Source organism: Pyxicephalus adspersus, chromosome 10, assembly GCF_032062135.1.
Source record: "Pyxicephalus adspersus chromosome 10, UCB_Pads_2.0, whole genome shotgun sequence".
In the NCBI taxonomy this organism is placed as follows: domain Eukaryota; kingdom Metazoa; phylum Chordata; class Amphibia; order Anura; family Pyxicephalidae; genus Pyxicephalus; species Pyxicephalus adspersus.
In genome coordinates, this window is record NC_092867.1 from 59,571,419 (window position 1) to 59,590,681 (window position 19,263).

General features: G+C 42.2%; 1 protein-coding gene and 1 long non-coding RNA gene across 2 annotated transcripts in view; one reads left to right on the plus strand and one right to left on the minus strand.

Moving 5' to 3' along the window:
• The window catches only part of LOC140338909 (uncharacterized), a 77,238-nt gene extending 59,369 nt beyond the window's left edge, over positions 1–17,869 (plus strand). The window contains exons 6-19 of the mRNA XM_072423226.1: positions 8,062–8,262; positions 8,374–8,544; positions 8,620–8,743; positions 8,860–8,948; positions 9,098–9,239; positions 9,824–11,148; positions 11,778–11,853; positions 13,357–13,550; positions 14,098–14,211; positions 14,601–14,771; positions 14,847–14,970; positions 15,081–15,172; positions 15,270–15,411; positions 15,921–17,869. Coding sequence (XP_072279327.1) covers positions 8,062–8,262; positions 8,374–8,544; positions 8,620–8,743; positions 8,860–8,948; positions 9,098–9,239; positions 9,824–11,148; positions 11,778–11,853; positions 13,357–13,550; positions 14,098–14,211; positions 14,601–14,771; positions 14,847–14,970; positions 15,081–15,172; positions 15,270–15,411; positions 15,921–17,473 — 4,518 coding nt within the window. The 3' untranslated portion in view covers positions 17,474–17,869. The remainder of the gene's footprint in view (positions 1–8,061; positions 8,263–8,373; positions 8,545–8,619; positions 8,744–8,859; positions 8,949–9,097; positions 9,240–9,823; positions 11,149–11,777; positions 11,854–13,356; positions 13,551–14,097; positions 14,212–14,600; positions 14,772–14,846; positions 14,971–15,080; positions 15,173–15,269; positions 15,412–15,920) is intronic.
• Positions 2,463–3,057, minus strand: LOC140339175 (uncharacterized). Its single transcript, XR_011922396.1, has 2 exons — positions 2,895–3,057; positions 2,463–2,804 (listed from the first exon to the last, which is right to left on the minus strand). It is a non-coding gene; the product is annotated as an uncharacterized lncRNA (long non-coding RNA).
• Positions 17,870–19,263: the final 1,394 nt, after the last annotated feature.

Consider the following 19,263-nt stretch of genomic DNA (forward strand, 5'->3'; position numbering starts at 1 on the left):
GGTGAGTGTCTTATTTTAATTATTTTTTTAAAAATCGGGGGTGGCTTACTTAATGGGGATGTCCTAAAATCGGGGAAACTCGGTATGTGAGAATAACTTCATAATTAGGGACCCCACTCATAACACCCCTATTAATATAACGGGCAGATACAGATGCCCTCACCCCCTACTACCGTGGCTGGTAGTTACAGATCCCCCCATCCTTACTAGTCCAACTGGTACATAAAGTTCCTCCTTCGACTGGAGCTGTTAGATTTGGATTCTCCCACCTCTTAATACTGGGACTGGTAGATTCAGGTCCCCTTCGCCCATCCCTACTACCGGGGCCGATAGATATAGATGCTCCCATCCCTACTAGCATGGCTGGTACATACAGATCCTCCTATCCCTTTTAATGGACCTGCTAGATAAAGGTTCTCCCACCCCTACTACCATGGCTGTTATGTATCTTTGTGAGATTCAGTTATACTGGCAACCCACTATGCTTGTTACCCAAGGTGAAGGTTCTTATTATTGAAGACTAGGAACCAGTGTGAGAAGAAGACTGCAGACCATTGGGATTATGGTTGACCAATTCTCCACCTACCCAGTCCACAGGCACCAAGAAGTTAAGGAACCAGGACTCTGGAAGAGGTCACAAGGCTTCAGGTTAGGCCTGGTTATCTTGGTGGATCTAGGGACATATTAAAGTGTACCTAAACTCAAGAGTTTTCACTTTACATAAAAGGGTAAAGTGCAACACTGCCCCCTAAATTCTCGATCCCCTGCACAGTGGGACTGGCAAGTTTTTTTCCCATCTACGTCACCCAATCTCGTGCCTGTGTCCGATGTCGTAGGAAGCAGAACCCCAATAGAACAGAGAGAAGATGGCGGCGCCTAGGGCGCCGGCCCGAAGATGGATGCCGGGACCCCGTGGGACCCATCCTTTTTGGGTTTACTTCCTCTTTAAGGTATTAAGTGTGCATAAATGGTCCAGCTCCATTTCTCAATAAATTGTTTATTAGGGCCACAAGCAAGCTAGGTGATAAACAAATGTAATACACTCATCTCCTTCAGCTGAAAGGACATCAATTTACCAGTAAATGGGGTGCAAAAAGTTTAATAGAAGCAAGGTGAGTTTTAAATGAGGCAAACTTGGCAAAGGGTCATGTCTCCACTTTCCCCAGGGCCCCAGTGGAGAGATGGAATGCTGAACATTGGGCACTCCCTCAAGTTTGTTCTGGCTTCCATGGTGTCTAGTGTAGTAAAAAGAAAAGGCTTTTATAGGCAAAACGGGCTTGATTAAAAATAAACTTTATTTAATGGTAATCATAATACTAAACCTAGACAGAGTTCTACTGCACTGGACCTTTTGCTAACACAGTTCTACAATGCTAAAGTTGGATAGTGAATAACAACGCGTGTTGATATCAGCAAAAGTCAATTCCCGACACGATTCGCCCTACTGGGCTTCCTCAGGGGATTGGGAGACCTTGGAGGTTATGACAGTACATAATTCAATCAGTATATATGATAATATTTTGACTGTGTATTGTTAATAAAGCTTTAAGTACAAAGCTATCAATTAGTATGTCTTCCGCCCATACTTGATAGTGTCCTAGTTAATAAAGTTTGGTCTCTTTCAAATCACGCACATGCGTGGTGGGGTCTTCTGAGGCGGCTAGAATTCATTTCCACCCTTGATATAGTAGTATAAACTGCCATTTGACATTAGTACTTGTAATGTAGTTGGGCCTTCTTGTGCCAAATGTCTTGGGCTTACGCTCCAGGACTGGCAAATCCTGGGCATCCACAATTGGAGAAGCCCAAACGTTGGAGAGGGAGGCTTGAGATGTCACTGTCAAAATGATACATAAACTAATTTCCTAATATACTATAGGTGTTAAAGAAAATATGAGAAATAAATAAATAACAATAGATAAGGCTTGGGGGAAAAAAAAACACTTGGGGTAGCTAAAAACATAAAAAAAAGAACACTTATCTTGTCCCACCGCGTCCCCCGGCGTCCTACCCGTTGGATCTCCTCTTTGGGCCGCATCCTCTTCCTCCGATCTTCAGCCGGCTAATGCAGTGATGTTCCCCGGGGTTTCCTGGTGACGTTAGTGCGTGCGTCGGTGTGTGCGGGTGGCGCGGCGGGAAATTCAAAATCTTTTGTATTGGATTCAATAGCTGTATTAAATCCAAACCAAAGAAATCTTTTTATAATATATATATTATACATGCTACCGTACAGTTATATTACACTTTTAAGTACTTTTTATGCATCCTTGTTTTCCCATGTTTTTTTTAATTAGGTTTATTTTTAAATTTATTTAATATTGGACATATTTCAGTGGATTATGCCTACGAATTATAGGCCTACAATGTAAAATAAATTTCCATGCGAAACAATGGCGCACTTTTTGCGTAAAAATACGGACAGAATTAGACTGCCATGGGGATTAAATGATATCATAACCCGGTGGAGTGAATGCATTTAATAAAAAGATTTATCTTGCTTCCAACCGTAGTATCGTAATGTCTGTTATTTTTAGCTTAGTTCAGCTCTAAGTCTGCAACTTAAAGAGTCCCGACATCCTTCCCAGAGCCAGTGCTCAGGGTGCCGCCATCTTTGTCTTCTCTTCTGGGTTCTTCTTACTACATCACCCGACCCAGGCATGAGATGGGGTGACGTAGGATGAAAAAAAAATTTATACATGCGTGAGATCAGCAATTTTTTTTTAATTCAGCAAAAAGGTTCATTCTGCGCATGTGTGAAAGACGGAGCACCTAGGCCGGCCGCGAATTAAGGGGCAATGCTGCACCTAAAAGAAAAAAAACTGAAGTACTTTACTGTACCCTTCTATGTAAAGTGAAAATTCTGAGTGTAGGTATGCTTTAAAGAAAAAATATACCTCAAGGCATCTGTTATAACATAAATGACCATTTCCACACTGTACACCATGCACAGACTTTGTTCATTTTGTGAGGAACTCGAGGACAGGAAGTGATGTCACATATAAACAGGAAGTCCTGGGTGAGAGGGGAGTTCGGAGGAAGTAGAAACGAGACATTGCTGGAACTGCCAGCAGGAAAGGTATTAATATTATTACTATTATTAAACAGTATTTATATAGCACCAACGTATTACACAGCAATGTACAATACATAGGGGTTGCAAATAACAGACAGTGACACAGAAATGGGAGAGGACCCTGCCCCGAAGAGCTTACAATCTAAGATTTTCATCTTTATCTGTGTCCTCCTCCTCCATATTTTTTCCCAGACACTTAAATATATATACACATACATATACACGGACCTCAGTTCGTCTATAGAAAGGCCCCAACTATAAGCATCATACGGACTTATTTCTCACAACAAATACTGTCACAGATTTGCCACGAGTACGGGGAATTGGACCCTCTCTGCACGTTCGGCGGAGGTATAAGCTGAGGCGCAGAGTCTAAGGAACCACCCGGCGTTCACCAGGGCACCCCGCAAGAAGTGCTGGACTTTGCCGCGGACGGCGGCCAGGTTGTGGCCCTCAGACACACCTGTGCAGACATCAACTGACTGCAGATGGAACCGAAGCGTAGTACCAAATCGAATCAGCACTTAGAACCAGACACAAGCTGGAGACTCAGGTAACACACCTATTGCAAAGGCAAGGTGTGTCTGTCTGAACCCATCTTATATAGTGAGGTTAACAGGCCAGCTGGGCGGGGGACTGGATGAGCAGGTGCAGGTAAATCCGCTGGACACCTGGCGACGCCTCTAACTCCAAGGCCTGGACAGAGCGGCCTGAAGCGAGGTAAGGAGAAAAACTGCTGCTGATCTGACATATGTCTGGTGAACAACAAGTACTAGATCAGCTGTGCTGGTGATCTGTGACACTGGCTTCAAATACAAGGTATAGTACAGTTTCATGTGACACATGCTCTTAGTGCAAATACATCATGCTCCCCAACTATACCAATACTCGTGTGCAATTTTCATTGGATACGTTTATTCGTATAAATCACTACATGTAACTCTATAGGAGTTTATTTCTTCACACAGAACACAAACAAGTTTTTACCAAAATCACTCAAAAATTTGTCAAAATGGATGCATGGGTTTTCTTTTTCTACCCTGACTTTTTTTTTACGGGGTCTGGTATGCAATTTTAAAATTATATATATATATATATATATATATGTTTTTAACCATAGAAACAAATATCCTCCTAAAGACGTGGACCATATAAAAAATCACTATCATGCGGCTTGTGCTTTGCACAGAGCCTGCACTGACACCGGACTCCATGCAAAGCACTATCTTTGAATCACAGTGGGCGTGGCCGCATATTGATTTGATGACCGAGGCTGCGGGCCGGTGAAAACCTGAACACGGGCCGCAGGTGGCCCGCGGGCCGGCCTTTGGACATGTCTGGTGTAGAGCTTTCTATTGGCTCATTTAGGCTAGCTGTAGTCATAGGAACACATTGTGGCAATGTTTTTTATACAATTGGTCAGTTTAGCTAACATTAATGGGGGATTTTACCCATAATATAGTGTAGAATTGCTTTAAATGAATGATACGTAATTTAAACAAAAATGACCAATTTGACATGGATTTCTATATCCATTTTTGATGTAATATTTATTGACAAAACATCATATGTATATATTCCAAAGTGAAAAAAGGTCAATAATGTTATTTTGGAGATGATTACAGCACAATATGAAAAATAATAACTGATCTTTTATGGTCTCTTCTTGAGCCAAGGATCCGTAAGCCATGTTTTTTGAAGTTTCATTAATGTATATATTTTGAATGATTTTTGGTAGCACCTATACTATCTACTTACCTTGGATACATTTGTATTTGTATACTATTTTTCTTTATAGATATCAGTACTTTTGCTGTTCTTCTAATTCTCCTGAGGAAGCAGAAAAAGTCTGCAGAATGTGTCGGGAGAAATTGGTTTGGCCCCTTTATGCTAAACCCCATGCATTAGATAGAGTCATGTTAAGAGCAGAGGAATGATGTATAACTTGCTTCATATTGTTCAATATTTTGTGTGAATTTATATATGTTTCTTTTTAACAATAATTATTATTATTGAACAGGATTTATATAGCGCCAACATATTATATAGGGGTTAATATAATATGTGTCAAATGACAGACAGCTACAGACAGTGATACAGGAGGAGAGGACCCTGCCCCGAAGAGCTTACAATCTAGGAGGTTGGGGAAGTAACACACAATAGGATGGGAGATATGTAGTGGTGGGAAGTAGTGAGGGTTTCAAAAGACAGAAGAAGATGGGTAGGCAAGTTTGAAAAAAAAGTTTTGAGGGCTCTTTTAAATGAGCAGAAAGTAGGAGCAAGCCGAATAGGACGAGGAAGACCATTCCAGAGGGTTGGAGCAGCTCTAGAGAAGTCTTGGAGCCATGCGTGTGATGAGGGTATGAGTGAGGAAGTCATTAGAAGGTCATTGGAGGAGCGGAGAGAGCGGCAGGGGGAGTATTTTTTAACCAGGTCAGAAATGTAAGTGGGACAAGAATTGTGGAGGGATTTGAAGGCAAAGCACAGGAGCTTAAATTTGATTCTCAGGTGAAATGGAAGCCAATGGAGAGAACTACAAAGAGATGCAGCGGAAGAGGAGCGGAGGGAAGGATGGATGAGTCCGGCTGCAGCATTCATAATAGATTGTAGAGGAGAGAGTCGGGTTAGTGGAATAACAGAGAGGAGGATGTTACAGTAGTCCAGACGAGAGATGATGAGAGCATGTACAAGGAGTTTGGTGGTCTCGGGACAGGTAGGGATGGATTTTGGAGCCTAGATGATTATGGTGGATTATGTTGCGTAGATGAAAGTGACAGGACCTGGAAATGTTCTGAATATGGAGGGTAAATGAGAGGGCAGAATCAAAGGAGACACCAAGACAACGTGCCTGAGGGGAGGGCCGAATAACAGTGTTATAACAGTTAGATATATGTCAGGGGGAGATTTGGAATTTGAGGGGGGATGATGATGAGTTCTGTTTTATCCAGGTTGAGTTTCAGGAATCGGTCAGACATCCATGATGAGATGGCTGACAGGCAGCATGAGACCTTATCCAGGACTGAGGAAGACAGGTCAGGGGTGGACAGATAGATCTGAGTGTCATCAGCATACAGATGGTACTGTAAGCCAAAGGAGGATATGAGACCACCGAGAGAGGAGGTGCACAGAGAAAAGAGAACCAGTCCAAGGACTGACCCTTGGGGAACACCAACATGGAGGAGAGTGGGTGAGGAGGAGTTACCATTGAAAGAAACTTGAAAGGAGCGATCAGACAGATAGGAAGCAAACCAAGAGAGAGCAGTGTCACTGATACCAGTAGAAAGCTGAATGCAAAGGTTTATTGCCTTTAGGTGATAAATAGTAACAGAAATATGAACATAACATTCCAGAATATACTTACATGGATAGCTAAAAATTGGGAGTTTATTCATATTTTTAGCTTCAACAATGGAGTCGTTACTTGCTATGCTTGTCATCGTGTTCAAACGTCTTGAAGACTAATTGTATACCTCCACATAAGCACCTCCATTTTCGACAACTTTCAGCTAACTTCATATGCAAGCCTCTCCGACGGGATCTTTTCCCCGACCTCACTGCAGGCAGTGCAAATTCTTTACTCAAGCTGTGACAGGTTTTGGAGCTTACTGGCATACATCTTGCTTTTGATATAGCCCCACAAGGTGTAAGGACAGGGGAGAGCGGAGCCCATTCGAGGGGACCCCTTCGACCGATCCATCGGTCAGGAAACTTAATGTTCAGTAAATCACTGACTAACCTGGCAATGTGGACAGAGGCTTAGTCTGAAAAAACATATTAGCAAGGTCACTCTTTGCCTGAAGTTGTGACACAGCAAACTCCTGCAGTATTCCTAGGTAATTTTCCCCTGTAACGGCGGTCGTGTTACTGGATGCATCACGGAAGAAAAATGGTCCAATCAGTGCTAGAAATTGCACACCAAACCACCAGTTTCGGAGAGTCTCGATCATGCTCGAGAATTTCTGCTGGGTTTGATTTTCCCCAAATTCCCCAGTTTCCACACAATGGACCAAGCCTATATAAATAGTCTACAGAACTATTGAAAAAAGTTTAGAGGACCTGAAATTACTTGTCCTTGAGTTGGGCAAGATGCAGGGTTTATCAACTGACTGTGATACACGAAACATAAGCCATGGTACAAAGGGTAAAGTAAGGACATACGCATAGGTATGTCACACTAGAACCTTTGGGGCTCCATCAAAAGGGTGAGGGCTTCTTCTCAACAATGGCCAAATGGCAGCAGGATAGAATAAGGCCGCACTGCCCTAAAACATTGCAAACCTGATAAATAGGGCTTGTTAAATACTATTGGTAGCAACCTGGGGTGTGAGAACTTTGGAGGAACCTGGTGAAGACATTATTCATACCAGTACAGTCTAGATAATTCTCATTGTATCTATCATCCATCAGCAGAGAGTCTTGTGTGGACCAGTCAACCACACCTAAAGATGGATGAAGATTGGTGTCAAAGAACCAAGAGGATATTGGATAAAACCCTGGAGATCATCTACTTGCTGGCGGGAAAGGTGAGGAGGATTCTTGAAGGGTCTTTTGAAGGAAAATTAAGGTTTTCCATATTTGCACAACACAGATCTGGCCTAATAGGAAGTGGGGGGGATAAAGAATGGGGTATGCTGATGATATTACACAGCCATTAATGAATGATTTTGTGATATGGGGATTTTCCTGGAACTGTTACAGCCTGAACCATTCATGATGTCTCTCAATAGGGTTACACAGTAGTGAAGAGGACATCTGGGGAGTCTCTGGCTGCCTGCAAAAATGTGTCAGAACATGACAGACTGACCCTTGGACACATCACTGTTCCTTTACCTATATTTTTAATATCCAAGAGAAACAATGCAACGAAGATTCTAGAAGTCACCCAGAAGATCATGGAGCTGCTGACGGGAGAGGTGAGCGGTGCCGGGAATTCTGGGAGATTATTATGGGATGTGTCTGGATGGTGACTGTATCATTGTGTGTGTCAGGTTCCTATAAGGTGTCAGGATGTCACTGTCTATTTCTCCATGGAGGAGTGGGAGTATTTAGAAGGACACAAGGACCTCTACAAGGACTTCATAATGGAGAATCAGCAGATTTTCAGTTGCTTTAAGTTAAGAAAACAAACCCTCTGCTTTGAGATAATACTGGATCTCATGCTGAAGATCATCTCTATACTGACTGAAGAGGTAAGTAAAATTCTGAGGGGCACATACCGTCTCTCTCTATTACTGAAAAAACAGATTTGATAGTGAGGGGGATGCTGATAATATTTTTACATTTATCGCTGTATCACCCAGGAGTGTGCCATAGTTATGAAGACATCTGTTGATCATTGTATGGAAAGGAGAAGTCAAAAAGAATTGAGCCCCATTACCAAATCCCCACCTCCTATTGTGACACTTCCAAAACATGATAAAAAAAAAGTTCTAGAACTCACCACCAAGATCATTGAGCTGCTGACGGGAGAGGTGAGTGGTGCCGGGAATTCTGGGAGATTATTATGGGATGTGTCTGGATGGTGACTGTATCATTGTGTGTGTCAGGTTCCTATAAGGTATCAGGATGTCACTGTCTATTTCTCCATGGAGGAGTGGGAGTATTTAGAAGGACACAAGGACCTCTACAAGGACGTCATGATGGAGGACCACCAGACCCTCACATCACCGGGTAAGAGGAGACTTTATTGTAAAGGAGAGAGCAGTACGGAGGGTCCACCTAGATCCCCCATCATCTGATAAACACATAGAGATAATGTATTCAGTCAGTGTGTGTGTTTTCTACAGATGGATCCAGTAACGGGAACCCACCAGAGAGATGTCCCCGTCCTCTGTATTCCACACAGAAAGATCAGGAGATCCCTCACCATCATCAGGTAGGTGGAGGTGAGGGCCACATAAACCCACCAGAGAAATGCCCCGGTCCTCTGTTGCTAGGATCAGTTACATGGAACTGGACATCCAGAATTTCAATTCTTACACTTTCAGTTTACTGTTTTTTTTTTAATATAATTTTTGGAATTAGGAAGAAGACTTGATTTGTATGAAAGCTGAGGTAAAAACAGAGGAAAAAGAGACATATGAGAGTGCTGTTAAGCAGTTTATGGAACAAGTTGAGATGAATATGAAAAGTGAACAGGAAGAATCTTCTATAGATATCATCACAGGTAAGTAAGCGCATATGTTATAAAACAAAGTGTTAATATGCCTAACAAATGAGTAGGAGATACCATACACTGTATGAAAGGTCCATTCCTCAAGATAATGTCATGTCCCCAACAAATGAGGAGGAGATACTGTACACCATATGAAAGGTCCATCTCCATTGCTCAATATAACATCATGTCCCCAACAAATGAGGAGGAGATACTGTACACCATATGAAAGGTCCATCTCCATTCCTCAATATAACAAATGAGGAGGAGATACTGTACACCATATGAAAGGTCCATCTCCATTCCTCAATATAACGTCATGTCCCCAACAAATGAGGAGGAGGTACTGCAATTAGCAGAGAGATCCCACCCCCACTATTTTGGTTGTTTGTACTGGTACGGTCCTTTAGGTTGGGGTTGTCTACAAGTCATTCTTCTCTTGTGAATTACCAGGCAGGAGCACAGCTTTGCCGTCAAGGGTAAATCTGGACTCTTGGAAATCACTCAGGCCCTCCACTGCTGCTTATTTTACCTTTTAGATGATCTCATTGTATACTTTCTAATTCAACTAATTTTTGTCTAAAATTGCTTTCCAGATAACCGTAATTCTATTAAGAAAGATTCTGAGGAATCTTCGGACCAATCACATAATGTTAATCCAGATATCCATTTAAGATCTTATAGCGTGAAAAGATCAGTAGATCCATCCAATCCCAAGATATCTTCCATAAAACATGAAGAAGCTCACATAGGACAGAGTTCGTTGTCATGTTTGGGGTGCGGGAAATCTTTTATATTGAAATCTGAACTTCTTCTACATCTCAGATCTCACACCAGGGTGACCTTTACTTGTTCAGAGTGTGGAGGAACTTTCACTGACAAAAATGAACTTCTTGCACACCAGAGAAGTCACAAGGGTGAGCGTCCTTATTCATGTTCGGAGTGTGGGAAATGTTTCACTGAGAAAAGTGTGCTTCTAACGCATCAGAGAATTCACACAGGTGAGCGTCCTTTCTCATGCTCAGAGTGCGGTAAAAGTTTTGCACAAAAGGCGCACCTTCTTACCCATGTGAGAGTTCACACGGGTGAACGGCCTTTTTCATGTTCAGACTGTGGAAAATCTTTTTCTGGTAAAGGAAAGCTTCTTACTCATCAGAGAAGTCACACAGGTGAGAGACCTTTTTCATGTTTGTGGTGTGGGAAAAGTTTTTCTGTAAAAGGAAACCTTGTAACACATAAGAGGAGGCACACGGGAGAGCATCCTTTTTCATGTTCAGAGTGTGGAAAGTGTTTTACTGATAAAAGAGCACTGTTTAAACATCAAATAGTCCACACAGGCATGTATCCCTATTCATGCTCAGAGTGTGGGAAATGTTTTACAGAGAAAGCGTATTTACTTACACACCAGAGAATTCATACAGGTGAGCGTCCTTATTCATGTTCGGATTGCGGGAAATCTTTTACACAAAAAGGCAACCTTCTCAAACACCAAAGAAGTCATACTGGTGAGCGCCCTTTTTCATGTTTGGAGTGCGGTAAATGTTTCATTCTGAAAAGACACCTTCTGTTACATCAGAGAATTCACACAGGTGAGCGTCCTTTTTCCTGCATTGAGTGTGGGAAATGTTTCACAGAGAAGGGAAAACTTCTTACACACCAGAGAATTCACACCGGTGAGCGTCCATTTTCCTGTCCAGACTGTGGGAAATGTTTCACTCAGAAAGCTGACCTCAATAGACACCAGAAAAGGCACACAGGTGAGCGTCCTTATTCGTGTTCGGAGTGTGGCAAATGTTTTTCCGAGAAGAGCAGCCTTCTTTATCACCAGAAAATTCATTCTCGGGATGGCCCTTTTTCCTGCTCAGAGTGCGGGAAATGTTTTATACATAAAGGGAATCTAATTAGACACCAGAGAACACACGCTTCCTGATACTGACAAATGTATGGTGGCTCCTTGAACCCTTCATGGAGAACCATCCATAGGTGGTTTCTAGCTTCCTGAAGCATTTGTTGGCTTCTAATAAATATTGGAGGCACCAGGCATGAGATTTGTTTGCCACAATTTCTGGCTGTGTCCCTGGACAACTTGGGTTGTTCCCATCAACCCAACATAAAGACCTACCCCTTTGAAATAAAATATTTGATCCGGTGGTTCGACTCAAATTCAGACAAGTGATATTCGTTTTGTGATATTCATTTCACGTGGCTGGATCATGTAAGATCAGACTGGTCATGGGACGTCGGATGTGTAGAAATTAGGGGTGAATTATTTGGGTATCTATATATCAGATGGACCACCCACCATCAGTCAATAGACAGCTTGTGTATTAATGTCAAAGGGCGCCCATTGTGTTCATCAGGCTGCCGTGGTCATTTGTGTCACCATAACTGGTCAAAAAAATGGAACATCATTAAAAAAGATGGAGACTATTGGTTTTCCAGTAACATCTTTTTTTTTTTTGGGGGGGGGGTTTGAGTTTTCCTGGCTACTGGATGGACAACATGGTTGACTGTGCAAATACCAAACCCATAGCCCATGGTCATTTGCAGGTAAAACTTTGGGTTGGCGAGTTGTGGTTACTGCTCACCGTAAATCCTGGTTATCCATCCATACATTGGGTGTCACGTGACTTGTCTTACGTCTGTCACAGGTCAATTCCTTTTTGAATTTGTTCTGATGGTATTATAAAAGCTCTACAATGTACAATGTTCTGTTCCAATTCCCTTTTCCATAAGTGTCCATGGCCGGTTTGAACATTCCCAGTTCATAGTCAATCATCCACCACAATAAGCCGGAAGGTCCGGTTCCACACAAATCTCAGCTGATAGTCTAAGGATAAATAGAGCCACCACAAGAATATTTATGGCCACCATCTTTGTCATCCTACCAATGGTCTCAAAGGTGGGGCTCCATAATTTTATCAGTGGCTTGTATGTCATGTCACTAGTCCCGTCTCAGTGATTGTTGTTGGAAGAGCTTTATTTAACAAATAAATCAATTAATATACTTCTATGCGTCACCTCTTTTTTTCTAGTTTTGGGAACCATGTTTATCTCTATATATATTATCTATTTTATTAAATGTCTCCATAATTATTCTACAAAAGTATTGATGTAGGGAAGTTTGTTTTTGGTACCTGCGTTTGTACCAATGCAATCAGTTTAGGCTGCAGGAGAACTGAAAATACTCCATGGTGGGGTCCTGTCCTATCATATACTTTAAAATGGGATACTTAAAGTCCAAACCAAAGAAGTGGGGAGTTGTCTTCCACAAAGATAACCTATGATGAAGATTCATTACCAAAGGAAAGGACCAAGTGTCGGACAAAGGACTTGGGTTTATTGTCAACTCTTAAAACCTTTCCTAGACAGGTTTCACCTTCTGTACACTTGAATAACCTCCAACTTTTTGTAGGACCTCAAGTAATGAGAAGAGTCCAGTGCTTTTCAGCTTCTAGCCAAGATTTTCAGGGTCTTCAGTTCTCTGAAACTTCTTCTTGAATGTTGAAATCTCATTTAAGCATTACATTGTTATTATCCTTTCAAAAATAATCTGCTAACACTTGTCTTCATCGTGTTCCGATGGAGAATGTTTCATCAGGCATCCCAAAACCATGGTCATCTGTTATGACCGTCAGCTACTAGGTTTGGTATTAATATGTTAGGATCCTCCAGGCTCTTGCTAGGATGAACACCTCCAAACGTCTGTATGACTCCAAACGTTTAATAAAGCGCAAGGAAACCTAAAAATAAAGGAAATAAAATCACACATTTAATCCTGCAGGTCCCTCGATCACGATGGACCTTTCCTTGATCCGGTTCCGCACCGGGATGATGAAGTATTTCAGTTTGGCGCGGAACTGGATTGAGGAAGTGCCGAGTGCAGCCATCGTCTGTCTTCTTCCTTCTTCTGGGTACGTCACCAGCACAGCTGTGAGATCGGGTGACATAACCTGCTGTAAATTGGAAAAAAAAAGATCTCACTGCGCAGGAAAAGCAGACAAGAGCCTCCAGGGATGCGTGACGTAGGTATACAGGGAGGCTCTGCACTCCTATTCAGTCTTGATCACCACAGGTTGTCTACCCTTTTATGTAAAGTAAAAACATTGTTTAGGTTTGCTTTAATCAGTCGCCATTGCACGTGGCAACAGTCAAAATCTTGACAGTATATGCGGCAGTATTGTATATTCACCACAAGGTGGTGAGCTCACCTCCTGTCATCACAGAAAGGAAGTGATGTCAGGTATAAAAAGGAAGTTCCGGGTGAGAGGTGAGTTGGGAGGAAGTAGAGAAGAGACGTTGCTGGAACTGACAGCAAAAGAGGTAGTAATAATATTTTACCTTCTGACCCTCGTCATATCCATCCCTATCGTCTGTATTCGCTGGTATGAGAAAGTTATCCATCTGTTCACCCAGAGCCATCTAATTAGGACAGCAGTAAGAATGAACATCTCGATCGTAAACAGGTGATACGTCACAGTACGTTCGTGGAGGAACGTGGGCTTCCATTGGTCCCTGATCATAACCTGACCGAAAGTGGAACTAAAACGGGTTATACTTTCCTACGCTCATTCCATTGCATGGTGCCACCGTTGCCATCCTTCTCTTCATAGTTACAATCTTGATTAGCTAGGTCGGAAAGATATGACTCGTGTGCAGGCCTTCGTTCAATCCCAATTAATCACAAAGCCGGGATTGCTGAGTATCCTGACCACCAATGTTGAGCTGTGCATGTTAGCTGTCCCTAACGGTTGGACAGGAGGACCTCAAAGATAGCTGTAATAGATCATAAGAAGCAGTCTGGTGTCTGTGCTGACGTTATCCATCATTTTACAGTTCAGGTAATTCTCATTTTATTACCTATCTACAGGGAAGAGCGTCCTGTATAGATCCCATGGACACCATAATGGAAGGGGACAAAAGTCTCGTGACTGAGCGTTTACTGAACTTCACCATGGAGATCATTTACCTGCTGACCGGAGAGGTGAGGAGGATTCTGGGAGGTCACATGACATCACTCTTCAGCGTTCTCCCCAGACATTTCTTAAGTTGGGTGGGAATAGGCTGTGGGCGAGTGGTCAGGGCAACCTTATGGGTGGTCAGGTCCTCTGTCGTTATCCACGGACCCCTACAATTCTCTCAGCTTTCTACTGCCCCAACTTTCTAATGCTCACCCCCCTAGTATGTCTTAGTACATCTTAATATCATGCCCTAACTGTCTAGTGCTTCTGTACTGTGATCTAAAGGGTGGTGAACCCGGCTAAAAAAGGCCGTGGGGAACCCTTTCTTATTTCACAGACATGATGAGGAGATGGAAGGGAGGATTCTGGTGGTGATTGTAGATATAACTGTTACATTTTCTTTTTAACACAGGAAATAAATGTAGTGAACAAAATATCTGGTGAGCCATTTACACCCAGCAGATGTATGCACAGGACACCATTTAAAACAGTACCTCTGCTTCACTGCCTGCAAACAGAGGGAAAAAATGCCAAGAAGATTCTAGAAGTCACCCAGAAGATGAATGAGCTTCTGACGGGAGAGGTGAGCGGTGCCGGGAATTCTGGGAGAATATTATGAGATGTGTCTGGATGGTGACTGTATCATTGTGTGTGTCAGGTTCCTATAAGGTGTCAGGATGTCACTGTCTATTTCTCCATGGAGGAGTGGGAGTATTTAGAAGGACACAAGGACCTCTACAAGGACGTCATGATGGAGGACCACCAGACCCTCACTTTACTGGGTAAGAGGAGACTTTATTGTAAAGGAGAGAGCAGTACGAAGGATAGATCCCCCATCATCTGATAAACACATAGAGACAATGTATTCAGTCAGTGTGTGTGTTTCCTACAGATGGATCCAGTAATGGGAACCCACCAGAGAGATGTCCCCGTCCTCTGTATTCCCGGGATTCCACACAGGAAAATCAGGAGATCCATCAGCAGGTAACAACTTAGAATCAAACATTATTCTAAATTATAAACTGATATTCTGCTGTGACATCATCTGACAGATGTTAATTTTTATTATTTTGGTTATTAGGGTGAAGACTTGATTTATATGAAAGTTGAACTTAAGGAAGAAGAAGACGACATGTATATGAGGACCAGTCAGCATTACACAGAGGAAGATTGCATGCTCTTAAAAAGTAAACAGGAGAACTCATCTCTTGATATTGGCACAGGTAAGTGATAAGGACAGTGATTTAAAAGAGCGCCCTACTGAAAGGGTGATCATTTTCATTGTGAGTTATATGTACTAATTCACATGGGCAGGATACGGTAATTAGATTCTTTAGGGAATACATAAGTGCTGGTCCAGCAAAGAGAACTTATTACAGGCACCATAGAGAACTATTAGTATCCGAAATAGGAAGTCATTAAAGCACCTACTTCTCCACCCGATGTTTACTGTACACCATATGAAAGGTCCATCTCCATTCCTCAATATAACGTCATGTCCCCAACAACTGAGGAGGAGATACTGTACACCATATGAAAGGTCCATCTCCATTCCTCAATATAATATAACGTCATGTCCCCAACAAATGAGGAGGAGATACTGTACACCATATGAAAGGTCCATCTCCATTCCTCAATATAACGTCATGTCACCGTGTTCACCAGAACCAGGATTCCAGAGTGCAGATTGGTAAATACTTTTAACATTTAATTAAAAATTGTCTTCCGACAGATGGACTCTATGTCAGAAATACTTTGGAGGAAGGTGATGGTATAACTTCAGATGGCGATGCAGAAGACAATGACATCACACAATCTTCTCCAGGAGTAAATCTGATTCCTCATAATACATATCACAGACCTCACCAATTGGAGACATCAATGAATCCCTCAAACCCTGAGGAATCTTCTGACCAATCACATTCTGTTACTCCAGATCTCCATCTAATATCTCACAGTGAAGATAGAACAACAGATCCATCTACTCCCAGGGAATCTTCTATAAGCCACAAAGATGATCACACCGGAGAGAGCTCAATGTCCTGTTTAGGATGTGGAAAATCTTTTAAAACAAATGCTGAACTTCTTCTCCATCTCAGATCTCACACGAGGGTGACCTTTACTTGTTCAGAGTGTGGGAAATCTTTCAGTGAAAAAGGTGAATTTCTTACCCACCAGAAAAGTCACAAAGTTGAAAACCCTTACGTATGTTCAGTGTGTGGGAAAACGTTTATTGAAAAAAGTGCACTAAATACACACCAGAGAATTCATACAGGTGAACGCCCTTACACATGTCAAGAATGCGGGAAAAGTTTTACACAGAAAGTCCACCTCCTTAGACATGAGAGAAGTCACAAGGGCGAGCGGCCTTTTTCCTGCACAGAATGTGGGAAGTCTTTCACTGACAAAAGTGTACTACTTATACACCAGAGAATTCACACAGGGGAGCGTCCTTTTGCATGCTCACATTGTGGGAAAGGTTTCACTGAGAAAAAAAAACTTAAAACACACCAAAGGATTCATACGGGTGAACGCCCATTTCAATGCCCAGAGTGCGATAAAGCTTTTATACGAAAAAGCCAACTGGTTACACACCAGAGGAGTCATACAGGTGAATGTCCTTTCTCATGTTCAGAGTGTGGGAAAGGTTTCCCTGAGAAAAGAAAACTTCTTGCACACCAAAGAAGCCACACTGGTGAGCGTCCTTATTCATGTTTAGAGTGTGGGAAAGGTTTCACTCAAAAAGGAAACCTTTTTACACACCAAAGAATTCACACAGGTGAGCGACCTTTCTCATGTTCAGATTGTGGGAAATGTTTCACTGAGAAAGGAAAACTTATGGCACACCAGAGAATTCACACAGGTGAATATCCTTTTTCATGCTCGGAGTGTGGGAAATGTTTCTCTGAGAAGGCACATCTTATCAGACACCAGAGAAGTCACACGGGGGAGCGTCCTTTTTCTTGTCAATACTGCGGGAAAAGTTTCACTCAGAAAGCCAACCTTCTCACTCACCAAAGAATTCACACAGGCGAACGTCCTTTTTCATGTTCAGAGTGTGGAAAATCTTTCACTGAGAAAAGCGCGCTTCTTGCACACCAGAGAAGGCACACGGGGGAACGTCCTTTTTCATGTTCAGAGTGCGGGAAATTGTTTCCGGAGAAAAGAAGCCTTCTTTACCATCAGAGAACTCACAACAGGGAGGGTCCTTTTTCATGTTCAGAATGTGGGAAAAGTTTTACACATAAAGGAAACCTAATAAGACATCAGAATACTCACAGCTGATGATGTTGATGGTTTCAGCCAGCAGGTGGAGCTGTTTAGTAGTTATTCTATTTCATGGAGGATCTGCTCCCTATACTTCCATCTGGTCCGTCTTTCCATTTTATAATGGACCCCATCACAGTGGAATTTTGAAGATTTCCAAGGTCTCAGAGGGATAGACATACCGAGCCGCTATTTATAATCCCAAATCTTTGGTGAAGGAAGTGGGTAGGATTTTTTGCTTTGTTAGCAGACATGTATTGGGGGCTCCAAAGTGTACCAATACATGGGCAAATAGTGCAACACACCCCATTTGTTTGGCCCAGCCATAATATAATATATATATTTGTAGTTGGGTTGAATTTATTTTTCAATATTTTATTTATTTAATGTTAAATCATAAAACGCTGGACAATGTACTGGTCTGAGTCCCATTTCTTCACTATTGGTGGTTGGAATGTTCTTTTAGAGGTTTTATTGATGACACGTTGGGTCTAGAAATGTCTACACATTGCAGCTGAGATAGAAGAAGCCATTACAAATGTTGAATAGGATATTTCCATGGCCACCATCTTGGTTCTCCTTATGGTCACATTGAAGGGCCCCATAATTTCATATGCATCTTCAATATTGAACGGAAAAAAATCAGATTAGTAGAATCAGTGAAGATTCAGCAATTCAGATATAAAATTCTATTTTTAAAGGTTTAAATGTCCTATTTCATAGCGCACCTGCTCCAGCCAACGTTAACATTTGAATTAAAGACATTAGCCAGGCTCCACTGATAATACTTGACTGTTGAAAACAGAGCTAGGTGTGCCAGTGCCGCAGCTTGTGATTGGACGATCCCGGGTGCGGGCACCTTTGCCTGTGAACTCAGAGCTCCAAAAGGGCAGAATGGCTCTGATCTGAGTCAAAATGAGTCTCCAAGTAGAAATATCACTCAGTAATATAGAAGTACAGAAGATCCAGTTCCACGTGTCTCTTATTCCAAGGGTATATGGAGCCACACAACACTGAATAGTCCAATGGCCGTCATCTTGATTCTCCCACTCATGGTCACAGTGATAGGCACCATAATATCTTAGCCACCATCAGTGAATTCCTGTACCAATTTATGGAGTCACCAAATGTAACTTCTAACACAAAAATTCAATGACAAAAATGCCTGAGGACCCAGAAATATGGAAGATTCCAATGTCTATCAGCAAAGGGATGGCATTTTCAAGGGGAATCTCCAATAATCTACTTTTTAATGGATGATCTTTAAAGAATGGGCTCTTTCTTTGGGTCTTCTTAATGGATAAGCTCAGCACAGAGGCCCTGCACACAGACCCCCCTCCTTTTCCTACTATATAGCTGTCTAAGATATTTGGAGAAACCCAACACTAGCACTATTAGTAGCAATCAACACAGAAGGATTATTGGCATATGGACAATATTGGACGTATTTCATATAAAGTGCAAGAAATGCAGCTAATATATAAAACAATCCCAGATTTATAAGATCGCTAGCAAATTTGTGTTGTAGGATAATTTAGGCTGAATGTTTTCTGACCTTGGAGTGATTCTAGACACAATGGTAACCACAACCACCATACCACGGCCCAATCAGATAATATTTTTGGTCCTATCAGTGCTCAACCCAGGATTTTTTTTTTAGCCTGGTGGGAAGAAATTGTAGGCGGGTGGCATCCCCTGTATTGTGACCCAACTCTTCAGTAGCCACGGGTGGTTACTGTAAAGTGCCGGGTGGTGCGCCCAGCTAAAAGGGGCTGGGGAGAACACTGCCTATGCTTCATGTTATCTGA